At 34.8% G+C, this 19,881-nt stretch overlaps 2 protein-coding genes and 1 long non-coding RNA gene across 3 annotated transcripts; 2 read left to right on the top strand and 1 right to left on the bottom strand.

The window, feature by feature from the left end:
* Positions 1-1,928: 1,928 nt before the first annotated feature.
* On the top strand, positions 1,929-3,803 carry LOC127904735 (uncharacterized). Its single transcript, XR_008058131.1, has 2 exons — positions 1,929-2,433; positions 2,592-3,803. It is a non-coding gene; the product is annotated as an uncharacterized LOC127904735 (long non-coding RNA).
* Positions 2,875-8,914, bottom strand: LOC7463878 (protein LAS1). Its single transcript, XM_002298423.4, has 8 exons — positions 8,421-8,914; positions 8,042-8,133; positions 7,753-7,824; positions 6,671-6,777; positions 6,115-6,170; positions 5,718-5,892; positions 4,338-4,628; positions 2,875-3,840 (listed from the first exon to the last, which is right to left on the bottom strand). The coding sequence occupies exons 1-8, from the start codon at positions 8,607-8,609 to the stop codon at positions 2,942-2,944; spliced, it is 1,881 nt and encodes a 626-aa protein (XP_002298459.4). The 5' UTR covers positions 8,610-8,914; the 3' UTR covers positions 2,875-2,941.
* A 443-nt stretch (positions 8,915-9,357) lies between these two features.
* LOC7480110 (dihydropyrimidinase) lies at positions 9,358-17,401 on the top strand. The gene is made up of 13 exons (XM_024589551.2): positions 9,358-9,542; positions 9,715-9,879; positions 11,002-11,053; positions 11,677-11,946; positions 12,084-12,295; positions 12,912-13,032; positions 14,055-14,142; positions 14,262-14,340; positions 14,631-14,718; positions 14,832-14,872; positions 14,947-14,999; positions 15,133-15,289; positions 16,980-17,401. Exons 1-13 carry the CDS (start codon positions 9,462-9,464, stop codon positions 17,169-17,171), a joined length of 1,599 nt encoding a protein of 532 aa, XP_024445319.2. The 5' UTR covers positions 9,358-9,461; the 3' UTR covers positions 17,172-17,401.
* The last annotated feature ends 2,480 nt before the right edge of the window (positions 17,402-19,881 follow it).

Here is a 19,881-nt window from a genome sequence, read left to right as displayed (position 1 = left end):
ATCTTTTATATAGATAAACTATGTTTTTGAAATAAAAAATATTTATTTTCAAATGATATTTTTAATATCTGTAGCCTTACATGTTATTCCTTTTTTCTTTTTATTTTATTCAGTCAATTTAATATTTTATTTTTTAACATTAAATATCTTGATTTATATCTGTCTCGGTTTTTCAAGTTTTTTTTTACATGTCATTAATGATTTTTTATTTATTTATCAGCGCACATAATTCTTAGTTTATTTGATTATATGTGTGCATAAACTTTTTGATTTGTTATATTTTTTAAACTACAAAAATGTGTTGAAAACCCCCGCATATATATTTTTTTATGAAAAATAAAAATATTTGACCCACGGCGGAATGCGGATCACATAGCCAGTATTCATACATAGGGTGTTTGGTATTATAATAACATTAGCGTTTTTAAGTATATTTTTGTTTAGAAAAATATTAAAACAATATTTTTTATTTTTAAAAATTTATTTTTGACTTTAGTACATCAAAACGATTCAAAAACACTAAAAAAATTTAATTTAAAACAAAAAAAAATCAAATTTTAATAAAAAAAAAATTGAAACTCATTCTCAAACACCAATCTCATTCGTGTTTCTCATTGGGCACAGAAGCAGTAAACATTGGATCTTGTGATGGCCAAAAAAAAATGTTATGAAATGCCAAACCTCATACATATGCATAAAATCTTAGATTTTACAATGCGGTATCTCTTATATTCCACAACACCATATTGAGATCTAACTTTAATGTGTCAAAACTTGTTTATGCCATGATCTCAAAAAAATCCAAGTAGTCTAGAATAGGATTTCTGAGTTGGATAATCGGTTAATTAGTTGGTTATAGTAATTTCATCTATTTTTCCTAGTCAAGGTAGTTGATAGCTTATATTTGATGTTTGGTAGGTCAATGTGGCTTGTGGCTAGTACCTGCAAAAGATCTCTTTTGGTGGAGATGAGGACTCTCCGATGCTTAAATAAATATCTTTTTAGAGAGAGAAAATACAATAATATTCTAGAAAGAAATGCTCTGAAAATATATATGTAGTAGAGAATGAAGATTGTGAACATTTGTTCTGAAGGTTTCATGGTGTATTTACAGCCCATGAGTCTTATTCTTTGGTGAAAATGAGGGTCTGAAGTGTAATTTTACCCTAATAACATTTAATGAGGTATAAATATTTCTTATATTTGTATTAATATTTGATGGAAATATGATGGGTCCCTAAATAACTTTTACACACCTAAAAGGTGTATAATTATTAAAGTCCAAGATGTCAAATATAGTTGAGTCTATGAAGGTTGAGCTATTTTCCTGGGCTAGACCCAAGAGAGGTGCTTGACACACTATCACTAAATTTAACTAGAGCCAGATGCATTGCAATTTTACTAGGGCGTGCTATTTTTTCAAAAAATTTATACCTATATATTTTTCTTGATCCGTTGTTTTTAGGTATACTGATAAAAACTGTATCAATGCCATTAGTGAATCATACCGCGCCCCAACTCTGAATGAGATCCACTTACGGTAGCCATTTATATTTTCTATAACAATAATTTCAATATTAAAGATGATTTTTCTGTTTGGTACTAATACTGGGTGGATTTTTTTTATAAACTCCAAAATTCTTGAACGATTCCTTCCACAATGCACACATGTAGATACAAATGTACTGCTTTCCTGGTTTTGTGCAATCATCATCTGTACGATCCACGACCATCTATGTGTACTGAATGCATCCTTCGTTAATCTACCTAACACAATATTCCCATTTGCTGTTCAATAGTAGCACAATAGAGATGGACCAGGGAGTACAAATTGTACAATAATTCAAATAAAAAATCCATATCAAGTTCTACTATAGATGGTGACTGCGTGTAGTATAGCAGTACATTTGAATAGAAAGTACTGGGCTGTCGTTTTCTATATAACATGAAATGAAGCTCCAGTGCATTCACCACCCAAGTTATGCAATACAGAGAGGCCTATGATATATGATTGTAAAAGGGTTCCGACAGGAGCGGCCTTGGCTCACATGTGGCGGCATCCAATGTACTTCATGTGTTCTCAGGTCGCCCCTGCCGGGCTTCCTCTACATGATAGCTGCTACGTTGCAGTGGTGGGCCCAAATCTGAACTGAATAGCCACCTGGTTTTCAACTTCATGCTAACATTTTCCCTTGCAAGTTTCGATTTTGTTGCCGTCGTTATTTTTTTCCAGTTAATGGTGGCATCCCTCTCCTATTTCGTTTTTTTTTTTAACTTTATTAGTTTGTCTAGTTACAGCAGGTAAGGGTTACTCTCGTGTTAAAAATTGGAAAGCGTCAAAACAGCACAATAAATAATTAAATCCAATGTCCACAAGATGGAATGCTAAAAGAGTCAGAAAGATAGACCCACGAAAGCAAAGACTCAATCAAGGTCCATATAATCACAACATTACTTGCAATTTTCAATTTCAAGTTGTTCTTTAACGCAAACGGGCAGGCATGACAATGAAAGCTCTTATTATTATTATTATTATTATTATTATTTTGTTCTAAAAGTTCTGCCCGTGTTGTGTTGTGTTGCTAGTGCAGCATCTTGAACAGGTTTAGAGCAAGTCCATTGCTAGCAGCGTCAGACCTACCTGCGGTCTCCAAGAATGATGGGAACAAACCTGAACAGTGCATCATGAAAAGATCCAGGTGGTGCTAGATCATGTTTCCTCGTAGCATACTCCACTCCCATTGAAAATCTACCACTTCATCAAGGAGTGCCAAAAGCACCATTTGTTCACCAGGAAACCAGTTTTACCCATGGCCGTTACTTCGCAAAAATTCCTGTAATTTCATTGCCCAGACAAATGAGGTTGTTATGGGGTGGCAAATGAATATCGACAATAATGAATTGAGTAAATACGGAACCAGAAATGTTATCGTGGACACTTCTACACCAAAATCCTCACATCAGACATAATAGTAAGCAGCTCTTCTTCCCCTATTTTCTTCCAAACTCCATTTATCATCAGACAACCTTTGTCATCTCCTGACAACAAAACATTCTCGCAATCTGATTCAAAACTGTCAGCTGTCTCTCTCATCTTCTTAGCGCTTGATTTATCTAATAAATAAATATCACAGCCAGCTTCTCTCTTACTACTAGTCCTCTCGACGCCATATGAAAAACGAATGTCACCACTGCTGCCTTGTTTCAGTTCCCAGGACTGCTTCCATTCTGATGAATGAACAGGCTTTTTACCATCATCGGCACAGTCAAGAACAGGAAGATGGCCGGAAGATCCAAGGTCACGGGGCAACATGCCAATTGGACATGGATTCCATGATTTTGCCACAGCCCATCCGCCTGAACTACCTACTTCACCATCTGTTCTCTTAACAGCTTTACTCTTTGTTCGGCAAAATTTAACAAACTCTAGCTTCTTGGTGGCCTGATGGATAGATTCATCTTGCTGGATAAGAAGGTTATTCAAACTTGGGAGAGAAGACTTTTCTTGGGTAACATCTGGGTCTGACAAAACTAGCGAACTTAGTTTTTTGAGTTTCCCCATCACAGAGGTATCACCCATCAACTGTGCAAGATGAAGCGCTGAATCCATAAGCTGCTTATTGCCATTTGAGGACACCAAAAGACATTTGCGGAGGACCTCCATCAGGATTGTGTTTGATAAATTCATTCCTATTGAAGAGGCTTTTCTTTCAGCTGCAGTTTCTTTGCAGCGGAGAGGCTTTAGTCCCTTGAGTTGTCCAACAAGCCATGCAAACAAAGAAGAAAGTCTTTCAATTTGGCCAGTCTCTGTTCTGTATGCCCGTGATGTGAGGTGTGTTCCTGGACAAGATTTCAGAAAGGTCAACAAAGATAACATGGAATCAAAACTATAGTTACTGGCAGCTATATGCCATGCCACATCAAGTTGGCTTTCATGGTAAACCGGGTACTTAGAAGGATAAACATAAATAGCTTAGAAACAAGGTTTAAAAGAGTTCAACAAATATAAAGTTGGGCATGCCTAACTCACTAGCTCAAATGAAGAATGATGATCACAAATGTCTGTTCAACAATGAAAAGTTCACTAGTGGGTTTGAAATGCATAAACAAAACACATATTGAAAGTTGACCACCAAATGATTGCTTGCTGAAAGCAGTAGCAGATGGAATTTGGTTAGGTTTGGAAAGAAAATTTTTGTTAGGAAACCAATTTCAGTTGAAAATTCTAGCTAATAAACCAATATATAAGTAGAGCTATTTCTGTACATCTTGTGAACCAACACAAAATTATAAACCACATGCATGTCAGTGGAACAGAAGGATAAGTTTGTGGTTACCCATTTCATATTTCATGGCTTCTTGAGCGTCAATCATATTTAGAACTGCCTTAAGAAGCATAAGGAGTAATTCTGGTTCCTTCTTTGAGAATTTTGTTATTACAAGCTTCCAATCATCCAAGAAAGAGCTCATGTCTTCACCAACTAGGCAACCTTTTGTAAGCTCCACCAGATTTGAGGAATCTAAAGCCTGGAGCAAGAATTCAAACAACACTGATAGTACTTCTGAGGAGAAGGAAGAATATAGACGTACAAGATTTTTCAAAGTCTTGGTAATATTTTTCTTAGAACCTGTAGAAAGAAGTACATCAGCAAATACATATAACTAGTGCATGCAGATATTTGGGTCATTTTCCATGCATTAGCCATGACCCCAAATTTCAAAGCATTTCAGTAAGAATTCCTAAAACATTAAAACTATTCTCAAAATTTTAGCACTAAGTATTTATAAAAAGTTATATCCCAACAAAAACAATATCAAGAATGAAAGAACCATAAATTTGAACTTTGCCTTTATTAGTTCTTAAAAAATAATTGGAGCATATTATCTCACCCCCAGATTTGGATGAATAGAGCTTGCTGGGCATGAGAGAAAAACTTATTACAGCCACAAAGCTGTTCATGACAATTGCATCTTACTGTTTCAAGAATTAACCTTTCCAAGATAAGGAAAATTAACATGTTCTGGATACGTGGTGGTGGAAAAAATACAGATCAGTGTTCTGGTCAGCATGAATACCAAACATGCTACGTAGACGAAAGATTCCCAAAGAGGATTAAGATGAAAGCTAATACCAGCATTTGTCCTAATTCTAATTTGACAGGACCCCTCATTCACTCACTATGATTTACCTGTTCTAGCTATCCTCATGTTGTTAAGAAGGATTTGCCCTTCTCTATGTTTCATTCTTAGAATAGAGAATTTCTTGCTTTCTATGGAAAGAAAATGCAGTTGCATACTGGTAGATCAAATATAGTCAATCAAATAAGAACAAGAACAAAAAAGGTGCACAAAAGTTAACAATCTTCCAAAACAACCAAAGAACAAAGAACTATTACTTTAAATTTTTTTATTACAGAAGAAAAAAAGAATAGATGATAGTTTGTGGAGGAAAATGGAGAAAGAAGTGCACCACTCAAGTAAAGAAAGGCTTTTTTACTAATAATTTCTTCATGAATAACAGTCACAAATATGAAAAAAAATATACTTTTTAAGTCTTGATGAAAATCCTGTAATAAGGTCTTCTTTTGAATCACATTACTTAGACAAGACAAGAACATTATTTTAAGGCTTTGCCACATAAAAAAGGAGAAAATAAAATTGCACAGGCCTTTGCATCAAAAAAGAGAAAAATAAAAAAACTAAAAGTGCATACGTACGTTTTTCTTTGATTGCTGAAGAACCAGGTTCAGGACTCTTCTTAACTTTCAAGCAGGAAACCAACTCAAGGAGTTTAGATTCGATTTCTTTTCTGATGCTAGCAGTTCCATCACTTTGGAATGGAATCTGCTTTGTCTGAGGTTCCCAATAATAAGATTTCAACCAATCAATTGCCTGAAATTATCAGCAGCACATGTTATAACTTAACTTTTCCAGAACTAAAAAACAAACATGGTTTGTTTGTTAAGCAATTCTGGGGAAGCTTGGTCCAACAGTTTCCTAAAAAGAAATCATGAAACATTGAAACAGGAGTTTTGGCTTAAAATGCTAGCTGTTAGAAGAAAATCAGAGGGTAAATTACTCTACAAATAACAGAAACTCGCAAAGATAGCACACCTTAACAGCTGAATCCTGAACAAGTGCAAGAGCAGGAAGATCACGGTGAGAACCCTCTACAATCATAGCAAGATTAAGAAAAGGAAAAATGAGTTCTCAATTTAGTCCAAAAAAAAACAAGAACATTTCACATTTCAAATTAATATTAATGACCTGCAACCAAATTACAAAAGCTCTGCTAGCATGTAAACAAATATTCAAGAAATTCAAGTTAGATCCTCATATGTGGATTGGGGAGAAGGATAACTGGCTGTTGATATGGGATAAATTTGGACTAACAAGAACTTGTGTATTTGCAGTGAGTTAGCTTGGTTAAAGTGTGGAGTTTAAGGGTCAGGGTATACGGATGAGGTTTATGTTTAAGGTTCATGAACCAAAGAACTTGAATCCAAACAAAATAATGCTAAAACAGTTCGGACTTCTGAATGGCTCCTAACTTGACAGTAAGTATGTAGTTATGAAAAACATATGCACGGATGGCCAAAGTTAAGACTCTTCCTTTGCTTATCAAACTAAATTATATTGAGCAACTAGCTTATGCAAAGAAAACACTTACCATGACGAATGTCGATCAGCGTGCGTGGAATACCAATTGCACCAGCTGCCTCAGCAATTGAAACCTGTGTTTTCTTCCGTGTCTTCTCAACAACACAGTTTACAAGCCTTCAGAAACAACACTCAGCAACGTGAGCCTACTATTTTTCCTTATTGCAATTTTATGTTTGCATGCATATACAAAACAAGGCAACATAACCAAACACAATCTTTAAGAGTAAGGCCTCCAAAAATCTCTATGGAAGTTACACACAAACCAGGATTAGATATATAAATCCACTAATTATATGTTGTTAGAGCAACTCCAAGGGGTGTGCTAAATGGAAATCCAAAAATAAAAATAAAAATATTATTTTGGCTCCTCAATGCTTGTTTTACATGCTCCAAGAAAAGTCTAAACAAAATGCCAAAATGCCTTTTCTCTCCCAAAAATGCTATTCCTACATCTCTCAAAAAAGCCAAAACCAACAAAGCGGAGCCAACAAAAAAATAAACCAATTAAATGCAGCCATGTGGAAAAAAATGACAGCAAACTCCTTGAAGAAAAATTAAAGCACTTATTTCTCCCACTCCATTACAATTGGCTTTTCAAATGGCTTTTTTCCATTGGAGTATACATATTAAAAATAGCCATATTTATACTATTCAAAATTCCATTTTATCAATTTGGCTCTTCAAAATAGCATCTCCCCTTGGAGATGCTCTTACTTTGACTTGATAAAGGATGAGTGTTTTCATATCAAAATATTTCAGCATATCTTAAAACGAACAGATATTTTCCAAATTCGAGGATATGCGATTAATGTACATACATCAAAATGCTAACAAATTATTCTCTATGAATATAGGGTTACTTAATTACTAATGTATTAGTAAAACTCGTTTCCAAGATGCTTTAAATTTCTAATCTAAATTTTGCCAGAGCTGATTGCTCGAGCATATATGTAACTATCACCGAGGCATGATTTCATGATCTATCATCAGTACATAGATAAGGAGCTTTTCCTTACCCAGCCTTCCAGGTTTTTACCTCAAGTCAAGAACGCCATACAATATAGCAAAAGAGGAGGAGGAGGAGTTCACCTCAAGATAGCCATACAATATAGCATTGCCAGCATTTGCTCTGAATGTAAAGCATCGTCAGGTAAGTCCTTTCTACAATTACAAAACGAACATTTTCAGAATATGAAAAAAATGGAAATTTATTCCAAAAACACACAATTATAACATTCATAGCATCACAGTCTCGCAGAAGCAGAAGAACTAGCATTGCCATTGTAATTTCAGCAACTTGCACAGGCCGAGAACCAAGCAAAACGTTTAAACCAGGACCTTGGGCATCAGCTCATCGAGACTGGAAACAATGAGTTACCTATACAAAGGATCCTTCTGTTGAACTTCAATGATCGAAGCTGTGACATCAATCACAACAGGTAAACACCCTCTGCTTCGCCATGTAGATATCTAAATCACAAATACATAAACTCAATTAAAACTAGAAACAAAAGGTAGAAACATTCTATTGGCAGCTGAGTCACTAACTTAACAATAATAAAAACAACGGAATTATTAAAAATAAAATTTCAAGTTTTAACAGCTGAACTGAAGCAGTTAAAAATAATACGTGACAGTTGGGGGGAAAAAAAGACTGAGAGGAAGCAAATTAAAAGCCGAATAACATACCGTTTCCCTCAGTTACTCGGGCAACAAACAGAAAACAATTTAGAGAAAGAAATAGAGTTGCGTCTTACTCTATTAATAGCAGAAAGAATATTTTCTGGAGATTCGGAGAAGAAAGAATCTCTAACACATTCCCACTCGTTCCAGTTTAACCACGGCACCAATTTGTAGCCGTACGATGAAGATGACGATGTTGATTTCTCTTCGTCATCATCAACAACGGCTACCGTTTCGTCTTGGAATCCTAGCAATGACCCCATTGATTAAACGCTAATTAATACGATTAAAGCTCTAGCTTCTTCAAGCAGGGAGAGGGAACTACAAGTGCCAAAACAGAAACCCTAATTTATTTATTGTTTCGGTCCGAATGTAATAATACTTGAATTGTTTTTAGGAAGATATTTTGGTGGCTTTGTCACTGACAGGGGCTCGGTAGGGAAGGGTTTGTGCGTTTCTTTGGTCTGGGAGATGGTTTTCAAATTCTAAAACCCTGGAGATGCTGGGGGCGAGTCGGATCCGATTCCATATGGGTTTGATTTTCTTAATTATTATTTATTGTATTTTTTTAAGGAGGATGGGCTGGGATGTGAGATGGAGTTTCTTAGTTGTCACGGACGTTCTTAATTATATTTATTGTTTTTTTTAAGGGAGATGGGCTTGGATGTGAGATGGAGTTTCTTAGTTGTCACGGACGTATTTTTTGTTATTAAAATGGCCTGTTAAGCGGCACATGCCGTTTGAAATTGCATTCGAGTATGTTATTAAAACAATATTTTTTAAAATTATTTTAATATACTAACAGAATTTAAAAATAAAAAAATATTATTTTAATTTACTTTAAAAATAAAAATATTTTAAAAATAAAAATATTTTAAAAAACACCCGCTTCGTTACTTTCAAGCATCCAAAATTTACCAATTAGGCCCGCAGATTTTTTAAACTGTGAACTTTGGAAATTTGCTCGTGGTGGTGAAGTTGCGCAGTATATTTACCAAAAATACTAAAATAATAGGCAGAGTCAGGCAGTGTGGTGTGTCCGTAACGAGTTAGCTACCATGAAGTCTTACAGCGCGAGTAAGACCGAGAGAGCTTAGTCTGTTCAGACTCAGTCAATGGCTTATCATTTCTCTCTCTCCTTATTACTCTCTCTTCTTCTCTTTACTTATTTTCCTTCAAATTCACAATCCAACCAGGTAATTAATCTACTCCTAATTCCTTCACTTTTGGTTAATATCTAAGTAAATCTAGTCAACTTGAGTTGACTTAAGTCTGAAGAGCGCAATCAAACTTCTTCTTTTTTTTTCCTAATCATATTGGCTCATCAATCAATAAATAATTTGAAAATTTTGGTTTTTTTCTTTTCAGTTCTGTGAGGCTGGTATTGGATATGATGAGGTTGGATGTGGAATTTCATCATCATCAACAAAGCTGTTGATCAAGGGAGGAACTGTTGTGAATGCGCACCATCAGGAGATTGCTGATGTTTACGTAAAGGATGGGATTATTGTTGCTGTCAAGCCTAATCTTAGGGTATAACGATAATAATAATAATAATAATAATAATAATATTTGTTTAGTTTCAATCTTTTTGAGCCGAAGTTGTTTGGGAAATAGTTCACAGAATTTATTTTTTAAAAAAAAAATTGATCTTCTTGAACTGCTTGCAAGAGTTGTATTTTGTTCGTTTGTTTGTTAAGCTAGCTGAATCAAGTATGATACTGTATTATAATTTGATTGATTAAGAAAGAAAGAAAGAAGAAAATACTCTCAGTAGAAGTTCTCAAAATGATTTCTTATGAAGATCTGTTTCAAATTCTATGATGAAGTGCCTTTGAAATGGTAGGAGATGCTTTCTCAGATTGTATGAATTTCATACAGTTATGATGTTATATATAACAACAATCTCGAACTTGACGGTTTACTAGCTAAGACCATAGAAAGGAGAGGAAAGTGATTTGCTATCCTTAATTGAATCAAGCAGGCAGAACTTCTGAGTTTTAATGAACAGAAAAAATGGACTGAAGACTGTTTTAGTTTCAGATAACATCATCACAAGGGAATTGGTAATGACGTTTTGTAGATGCAAAGTGGAACAGAGTATTTTAATGCTACGTTTTAAATGGATTTCAGCGCATCTGACTGGAAGTTCATATGGTGATAAAGTTTGTTCATTAGGGCTTTTAAATTTCTGGTGATCACATAATAATGATACTTGAAATCTAGCATTAGAAATTTTGGATTCTCTACATTTAGATACAAAATTTGACAGATTTTTGCATGAGAAATCCAAGGAGAGCTATCAGTTAGACAAGCTGGACATATTTCCTCCAAATCTTTCAGGCTCGGTAGGACATTTTTGTTGCCAATACAATGTGAGCCAACCAAACTTTCTAAATAAGTACATAAAGTGCAGATTTCTAGGATATTATGATATACACTTCTAGCAGCTCAAGATTCATAGCTGCTTATGCCTTCCTGATAACTGTCTTCATTTTAAATCTACTTTATTCAGAATGTGATATGCACCCGTTACCCTCTTGTGGTGCTAGGTTATCTGGTTTCTTTAACGCTTTGTTTTGGCTGTTAATGCCTGCACTTTACTTTACGGTGTCTTTCATACTTAGTTTTCAATTGTTTGGTTTCTATTGGCAGGTTGGTGACGATGTCAAAGTAATTGATGCTACAGGAAAGTTTGTCATGCCAGGTTAGTTGTGGTATTATTCCTTCATGATAGATCGATGTTGGTGTTTTAACCTTTTTAACTGCGGAATTTTTTTTTTTTTGGGGGGGGGCTTCTTTTGTACGCTTCCTTGATCCCAGACGCTAGGATTTCCTTGTAACTCTTTCCTTTCTTAGGCTAATCTTATCATAAAAAATATGATAGCTTCAGAGATACATTTACCGCTTGTCTACCTCTCTTTCATGCATTCATTGTTGCAGTTGAAACAGGGTTTTGGAATTTTAACGAGTCAGACACACTAATCACTCTCTATTGCATCCTATAATAAACCTGATACGTCTGTAAAATGCAGACATTGCTATACTAGAGAGGATCTTAGATGCTTTCTATCAATGTTTTCTGCCTTGCAATTTGTAATTTTTTTTTATTGTTATGGACTATGATGTAGAGAGTCTAGCGTTTAGTCCAACCATTTCCATGATATGCATGCTTGTTATGATCACTTATTGTGAATTCTTTTCTCTATGCTAGAAGTAATTTGAGTGCATAATGACAATCTGGTTTGCTGTTAATTCCAATACGGGTTTAAACACTTAATGCAAATCATTCCATTTTATGGCTGCTTCTTCTCCTTTTAACATCAACAGGTGGAATTGATCCTCACACACATCTTGCTGTGGAGGCCTTGAACACTGAATCTGTTGATGACTTTTTCAGTGGTCAGGCAGCAGCTTTAGCAGGTGGAACCACAATGCATATTGACTTTGTTATACCAGTAAATGGCAGTTTAATAGCAGGTTTAAAAGCATATGAGAAAAAGGCAAAGAAATCATGCATGGATTATGGTTTTCATATGGTAATCACTAAATTTGATGACATTGTTTCAAGGGATATGGAAATTATGGTGAAAGAAAAAGGTTAGTATCTTGTTCGAGGTCATATATGGATTCAAGTATTTTTTTTTATTTTCAATTTATATCGGTGAACCTAGTAAACAACAACTTCTGGCTATTTATTGTTTTATTTAGAATCTGTGTGCATCTAAAACTTGCAGGTATCAACTCTTTTAAGTTTTTTCTAGCATACAAGGGGGTGCTTATGGTCAATGATGAGCTTTTATTAGAAGGATTGAAGAGGTGCAAGTCTCTTGGTGCATTAGCCATGGTACATGCAGAAAATGGAGATGCTGTATTCGAAGGACAGAAAAGAATGATACAGCTTGGTATTACTGGTCCAGAGGGACATGCTCTTTCGAGGCCCCCACTGGTATTCCTTCAAATATATTGTCCACCTGTAATGCGTGCAAGCCAACAAAAAATTCTGTAGTTAGCGATGATCTTGTGCTTCACTCTAGAGTTTGTACACTCACTGATTTATCATACAAGTAATTCTCTAGTAGCATGTAGACCAAGTCTACTGTCCTTATCTTTGGTTGAATTAGTTGTTCCAATATTTTTTAGTCATTTTCTTTTCTTGTTCCTCTATGATGTGTTGTTTTTTTCCTGGGAGGATTTAGTGCTCAGCCGATGACCCATGTGTGAGAGAATGTGGCAGATGGCTTTTACCCTTCTTTTTTTTTCATTACCGTGTTTAGTTGATATTATATAGTTAGAGTTATCTACTGTGCTTTATGATGTCATTAATTTTATTATCACATAATCGTACAAACATGTTTCAGCTTCATAAATGGCCCAAATGAATTCTTAAGCTAAGGAGATTTGCTTAGTTCAGAAATTTACTTTCTTTTCTGCTGATCTCTAATTTATACCCTTATTGATAAGTAGATATGTTTTTCTATTCTGTGGTTTTCTGTTTCCTTAAAGATATTGAAGTATATATACCTTCCTTTTATAATTTAGCAGTTAGTTTGATTCTCATGCAGCTGGAAGGAGAGGCAACTGCTCGAGCAATTCGTTTAGCTGGTTTTGTGAACACGCCACTCTATGTAGTTCATGTTATGAGCATTGATGCCATGGAAGAAATAGCCAAAGCTCGCAAATCAGGTTTAAATTTTTTAATATTTTATTTTCTTGTTTGTTGAGGAAGTTTTACATTACTGCAGTAGCTAATAACAATTAATACTTTTGCGAATGGAATATGTCAAACATGTAAAAGAAAGTGTTGCTTACAGGAGAATGCATAGCCATGAGTTCGTAAGAGAATGAACACAGTCTGTAACAGATAGAAACAGTTAAATTTGATGGCATCATCCCATATATTTTGTATATTTTCTTATACTTTTTCTCTTAAATTAATGTTATTTAGATAGAAGATTCAGTAACATGCTAACATCTATGTAAAAAAATAGATCTTCTCTGAAACAAGTTCATTGAAAATTTGGCTGGAAAGAGTAGCAGACTATAAAGAATAGATAGTGATACTTTTGGAATACAAGCTGGGTATTAAGGATGTTGTAATACAAAAGATGAAAGAGTCCATTTTGATCACTCTAATTTTCTACTTTTACCATGTGATCTCCAAAAACTGCAGTGATGGCAAATCTTTCCAAGATTATTGGTTAAGTGGTACCATATATGGATATGGGAACAAGGATGATGTCCCATTTAAAAGCATTTATAGTTATCACCAGACTCCTCAGTATGCTTCTCTCAGTTGTGCCAGACTCTATTGTGAGTAACTGTGATGGCTGCTTGTTCCCACATGCAATTGATTTCCTACCATAATCAGCCACTTTCTCTCCCACCTATAATCAAAATCCTAGTAACCTCTACTTATGTGTGTCCTGGATTTCTGCATGATTTCGTGCCTAACTTGCACCGGCTTATTTTCCTCAGTGCGTTGCTTTATTTTCATCCCTGTTGCCATCTCTCGCTTTTATAAAGGCACCTCAAAACCTTTCCTTTGGAACTCTAAACAGGGTTGTAAAATGTACTTCTGCCACCAGATTCTATTTAATACATATAAGTATCTTAGCTTATTCGTTTATGACTTCCTGATGCTATATTGTTTTGTTTGTTTTTTCTTTTCAACACTTGAAAGCCTGATCACTTTCTTTGAATTGCAGGGCAGAGAGTTGTTGGTGAGCCAGTGGTTTCTGGATTGGCCCTTGATGATTCAGGACTTTGGGATTCTGACTTCACCACTGCATCAAAGTAAGAGCCAACAATCTGTTCATCATTATTATTTTTATTGAAAGGAGGAGAGGGAGGTGCACATATTTGGTCAATTTGCCATATATATTGCCAAGCATTAATATATTCTCATGCTTCAGGTATGTCATGAGCCCCCCTATAAGAGCATCTGGGCATGGCAAAGCCCTGCAAGATGCCCTTTCAAATGGAGTTCTGCAGGTTTCTCTCTTGTCATTATAAAGATGTTGCTGGAGCAACTGTTGATACTTTAAAGATACTGCAGATCATCTAGTTTCGATAAAGTTAACTTCGGTGACAAATTAATTTTGTCTTCTGTAAAAGCAGGACGTGAGGTCTCTTAAAATCTGGAATGGTGATTATAAGCTTCAGAAACAATAAATGGATTCAGATTCATAGATATTTTGAATCGCCCAAGACATATCAATCTATTTGCTCATTTAAGAACAATCTCATAATCTGTTTCTCATGTTACTCTTTACAATTTGCAGCTGGTAGGAACTGATCATTGTGTATTTAATTCCACACAAAAAGCCTCTGGGATTGATGATTTCCGTAAAATTCCTAATGGTGTCAATGGTAATAAAAATTGATCATTGTTATTTCTGAAGTCAATTATATGCCTCTTCTTATTCCATTGACTCAATTGAAGCCATTTTTCTTCGTGCTACATATGGCAAATGGAAATGTAGGTATTGAGGAGAGGATGCATTTGGTTTGGGATCTGATGGTGGTAAGCTTTTGTGACTCTTTGCTTAATAAATTTCTGTCCTCGTGATTGTCAACTAAATGCTGGGCTTCTTTCAGGAATCTGGCCAAATTTCTGTCACTGATTATGTACGGGTCACAAGCACTGAATGGTATGTTTTGACTGTAATTCTCTGTTTGTTTAGTATCTATCTGTGAATCTTGTTATTCAGTTTCAGGGATAAGAAAGATAAAGTATAGGTCAAATGTTCAATTTGATGAATCACACTATTTAGCTTCATCTAGTGCCAGGATCTTCAACATATACCCAAGAAAAGGGGCAATTATTGCTGGATCTGATGCTGATATAATTATACTCAACCCAAACTCAACCTTCGAAATTAATGCAAGGTCTCACCACTCTAGAACAGATACAAATGTTTATGAAGGAAGAAGAGGGAAGGTAACTTTTTCACTATAATTTAGTGCTGTTTTGTTTCGTTAACAAGTGGGATTCAAAATACCTCTTAGCAGTTCTTGCATAAGAAGGGTCTCACACCGGTTAGACTGTGACTAAAGTAATGGCACCAGCTACGCCTTAGCTGATGTCTATCATCACTCAATGCCTCCAATCCAAGTGATTGGTGTCCTGTATTTATTGTATTTTCAGCGTCTTTGCAAGTATTTTTGTTCTATTCGATATATATGGCTTTTAGTGTTCATCAAAACTATGGTGTCCAGAATAAGAACACACTTAAAGATAAACATAATTGATGCTTGGGTTCAGATTCATTACAACAGGTTATGCTGTCATTTTAGAGCCTGGAGTCACTAGAATACCCTACTTATTAAGCATTTTAGGAGAAATAGACCCATGCTGCAACCGTTGAGTTGTGACCCGGGATCACCTGATTTATCATCACCAGGATTCATTCATGCCTAAAGGCTATGCTCACACTTGTCGGGTAGGATGTTAGTTATGATATGATACATTTTTTTGTTAAATAATTGCCAGTAAAAATCTTGTCTCTATATGGGCTGAGAAAACGAGATTGGAAATGAGAGAAATATGCCGGCACAAAAGTATCCATGCATTGCTTGTCACACAAAGCGAGTATGCATCTGATAATTGCCTGTGGTACAAAGTGATCATGCGTCTGCTAGTTCGCTGCATTGAAGTCTTAAGTTTTCCTTGTATGGGTGTACTTGTGTGTTGCATTTCTGTAATCTTTCACAAGCATTGTGGTAATTGGCTTTTCTTTGGTTGTAAAATTGTTGTCAAAGAAATAATAGACTCATGAATCAGAAAGCCCATTTGGGATTATGAATCATATCAAGTCATGAAAAGTAAGATTTATAACAAAATGGAAAATACATGACGAAAGATAATAACGTGCTACATGTTTCTAAAGTAAAGAATGCATATAATTGTTGGAACAAAATGAACATCAATTCATAGAAATTTAGTAGTTTTAAGAAGTTCAAGACATTGTTCATCGGTACTCATCATCCTAATGGATTAATAATTAATAATCTATCTAATGGCATTTCCTAACCTGTCAAGACTCAATAAAAAGTAGTGAGCCTACACAATATGTTGTTTTCAGCTTTGTCATTTTTGTCTTTGTTTCTCACTCCTCTTTCACCCCCTCTCTTCCTTTGTGTAAATTTAATTTATAATTGGCTTCAAATCGAAAGTTGTACCAAACAAAAGGGTTTATATGCTGCTGTCATTTATGATCTCTGGACTTGTTGCTTTCTTACTCTTGCCATCTCTTCAAAATTATGCGTTTTCTTTTTGGCTATTTTGCTATTTGAGGTGAATTGTATGATTTGGTGAATAGTACTAAATCAAATTGAATCGTGACTGAATTGGATGTGAATCAAGTCAGATCATAAGATCCAAATCGTGAATTGTGAGATTTGAAGAACCATTAAGAATCATTTCATGTTCACTTGTGTCAAGTGTGGATCCTGCAACTATTTCATTTTTCTCTTATATGTCACCCTTCTTTCATTGTGTGTGTGTACAGCAGTGCACTTTCTCACTCACCATCATCGTGTTTGTGTATATTCATATTCATATTCGTGTTTTAACCTAAACCTTGTCACTCCATGTTGGGTTTTGAAAGTTTATACAATTTTTTCATCAGGGAAAGGTTGAGGTGACAATTGCTGGCGGACGAGTTGTTTGGGAAAATAATGAACTGAAGGTTGTTCCTGGCTCTGGCAAGTACATAGAAATGGCCCCTTTCAGCTATCTTTTCAGCGGAATTGACAGGGCCGATGCTTCGTACCTATCTTCCCTGAATGCTCCAGTGAAGCGTTTTAAATCCACAACTTAAAAGGTGGCAGGTACTCCTACTAGGATTCTTCCTCTCTGTTACATGATGCATATGGGAGACCTATACACAATACCAAAATTTGTACAAAACTTAACCCAGCTCCACTAAGCTTGAATTTCCAATAAACTTGTGTTATGTTCTTCAAAATAATGGTAACATTTCTTTTTTTTTCTTTTTTCTTTTTTTTTTTTGTAACATTTCTTTAATAAATAAATTGGATTGTTCCATCTTCTGAAATGTTCATGGATATTTATCGGCATGATTATTAAAATCATGAGTTAACTTGTAAATCATATCTAATGTATATAATCAGATTAAAAACTTAAAAATTAATAAAATTATACTTAATTCATGCAAAATTAATAAATTTGGTTAAACTTATGCAAAATCACGATTTTATTATTTAATGGAATTATAAATGCTCTTCTAATTAACTCACATTTCTCCTAAATTAACCCTAGCACATAACAACAACCCTCTCTGTAATACCACCAATGATGCCATCACGACAGCATGCCATCTCCTTCATCAAACAACCACACTATTAGCCACTCAAAGCAATAGTGACAGTCTCCTTCGATGAACAGGCCTGAATAAAAACAGCAACTCCCCAGCCTCACTCGCCACCAAATCAGCCCCAGATCGAGCCATAAAACCTCTAGTTTCAAATCATAAAAATTCACAGCCCTGATTGAATTATTCTCATCATGTAGTCTTCTTCCCCCGTGATGGTAGCTTTCTTCTTCGTGAAATTGAGGAAGGAGGACTCATCAAATTACCCATAAATTTTGAAGTAAGATATGAAAATTTTCTTCCGATTCCAATTCCAATTTTAGCCGGCCTAAAATTTGTCTTCACTCCTCAATTATTGCCTCTGCACACCTTTCACCACTCTTTTCTGCAAAATAGATACCCTCCCGAACAAATTGAATGGGCAAATACTAAAAAAAAATTAGAGAGTCAATACGAATTACTTCAACTAGTATAGACTATTATATTAATTCGTATTTTACATGTTAATATTATTTAAAAAAATAAAAAAATATAGGTAATATTTTAAATCCCGACCATGCTGAATTCACACGACTTGAGTTTGTTAATCATACAAGATCCAAGAGTATGGCTCTGACAACCATATCAAATCCAAATGACTTAGCTCAAGAGCCTTGGGTCATAGATGATCGCCAGACCCAAGACTCTTGGGTTTGTTATTGCCACTAAATTTAAGTTTGTTGGGTCCGGCATAGCCGCTTAAGGATCTTGGGTCTGACGGCCAGGTCAGACCCAACTAACTTGGATCTGGCGGCCATGCCAGACCCAACTGACAACCAAATTATTTAGAATTATTTATAAATGAATAAATTTGAATATTTACCAGATTAACCTTTGTTTTATCAAATAATAATTGATTTATTTAATTTTTGAAACACATAATATAATTTATAATTACTTTTAATTAAAAATTAGGGACATAATTGAATTATATGCCACATGATTATAAATTAATAATAAATATATGAATAAATAAATTAGTTTCTGATTCGTGGAAAGAATTAAAGCAGACACCATTATCACGCTCTAAACAACAACCAAGAAAGACTTTGATATTATCAATTTTTATTTAAAATAATAAAATCAACGTTAGAGTTCAATTTATTTTGATGAGTTTTAAAGTAGAATAATTATTTTTAAATTTTAATGTTTATATTTTTTGTTGATTTTTTAAAGCTTTTTAGAGTTTTGATAATCGAAATAAAGTATAACGATAGTATTATATAGTTTAGTTGTTAAGTAGCTTATTTATATTATTTAGAGTTTTACATGGTGCATAAATTAAAAATAAGAGTAACCTATATTTTATGTCGCATTATATAAAATAGTCCATTTTTATGAATTAAGAATTTTCTTTTCAAGATTTTTACTAATATTGATCTTTTTATTAATCAGATGATGAGTTGAATTTACTTTTATATATATATATATATATATATATATATATATATATATATATATATAGGATGATAGACCCACGCGTCTTGGGTCCGACAGCCATGCCAGACTTGCGCGTCTAGGTCTATCAACCATGCATGACCCGCGCCTAGGTTTGGCATCACACATGGTTTCCATATCCAAGGCGCTTGGGTCTGGAAACTCATGTCAGACTCAAGCAAACAACAAGCAAAGAGAGGACAATAGTGCATTTTAGTTGTCAGGAGAGAGAAAAGAAATTAAGAAAAAACTCAAATAATCGATCATCAGCGGCAATCCAACTATGACATGTCCACATGCGTCACTCCATGTGCAAGAGGGCACGGCTACGCATCTAGTGATACGATGGATGGCCAGATTAGGCCACCAGGAAGTGGCTCACGCGCCTCCTTAATGGCACAGGCACCGCCCACTTGTTTAGGCGTGTGGAACACACATCAGCAGCTTTTTAATTTAAAAATACAAAATACAACATGAAAATACTAAGATGCCCCTCAGGGTCCTCTTAATTACACAAAATACTAATGTAAAAATACCAAAATACCCCCAAAGGCAAAGCTTTTTTTTTGTCTTTTCTGATGCTAAAATCGTTATTTGCTTATACTCTGAAATTAAAAAAAAACCTGAATATCCTTGTGGAAGAAAGCCAAGGAAACGTTTATCTGCTCGCAAAAAGACGAGAAATTAAAAGTGAAACTACTATTACAATTCACAGTAAAAT

Source organism: Populus trichocarpa, chromosome 1 (assembly GCF_000002775.5).
Source record: "Populus trichocarpa isolate Nisqually-1 chromosome 1, P.trichocarpa_v4.1, whole genome shotgun sequence".
Classification (NCBI taxonomy): domain Eukaryota; kingdom Viridiplantae; phylum Streptophyta; class Magnoliopsida; order Malpighiales; family Salicaceae; genus Populus; species Populus trichocarpa.
Note: the sequence above shows the minus strand (reverse complement) of the source record. Positions and strands in the feature narration are given on the sequence as shown.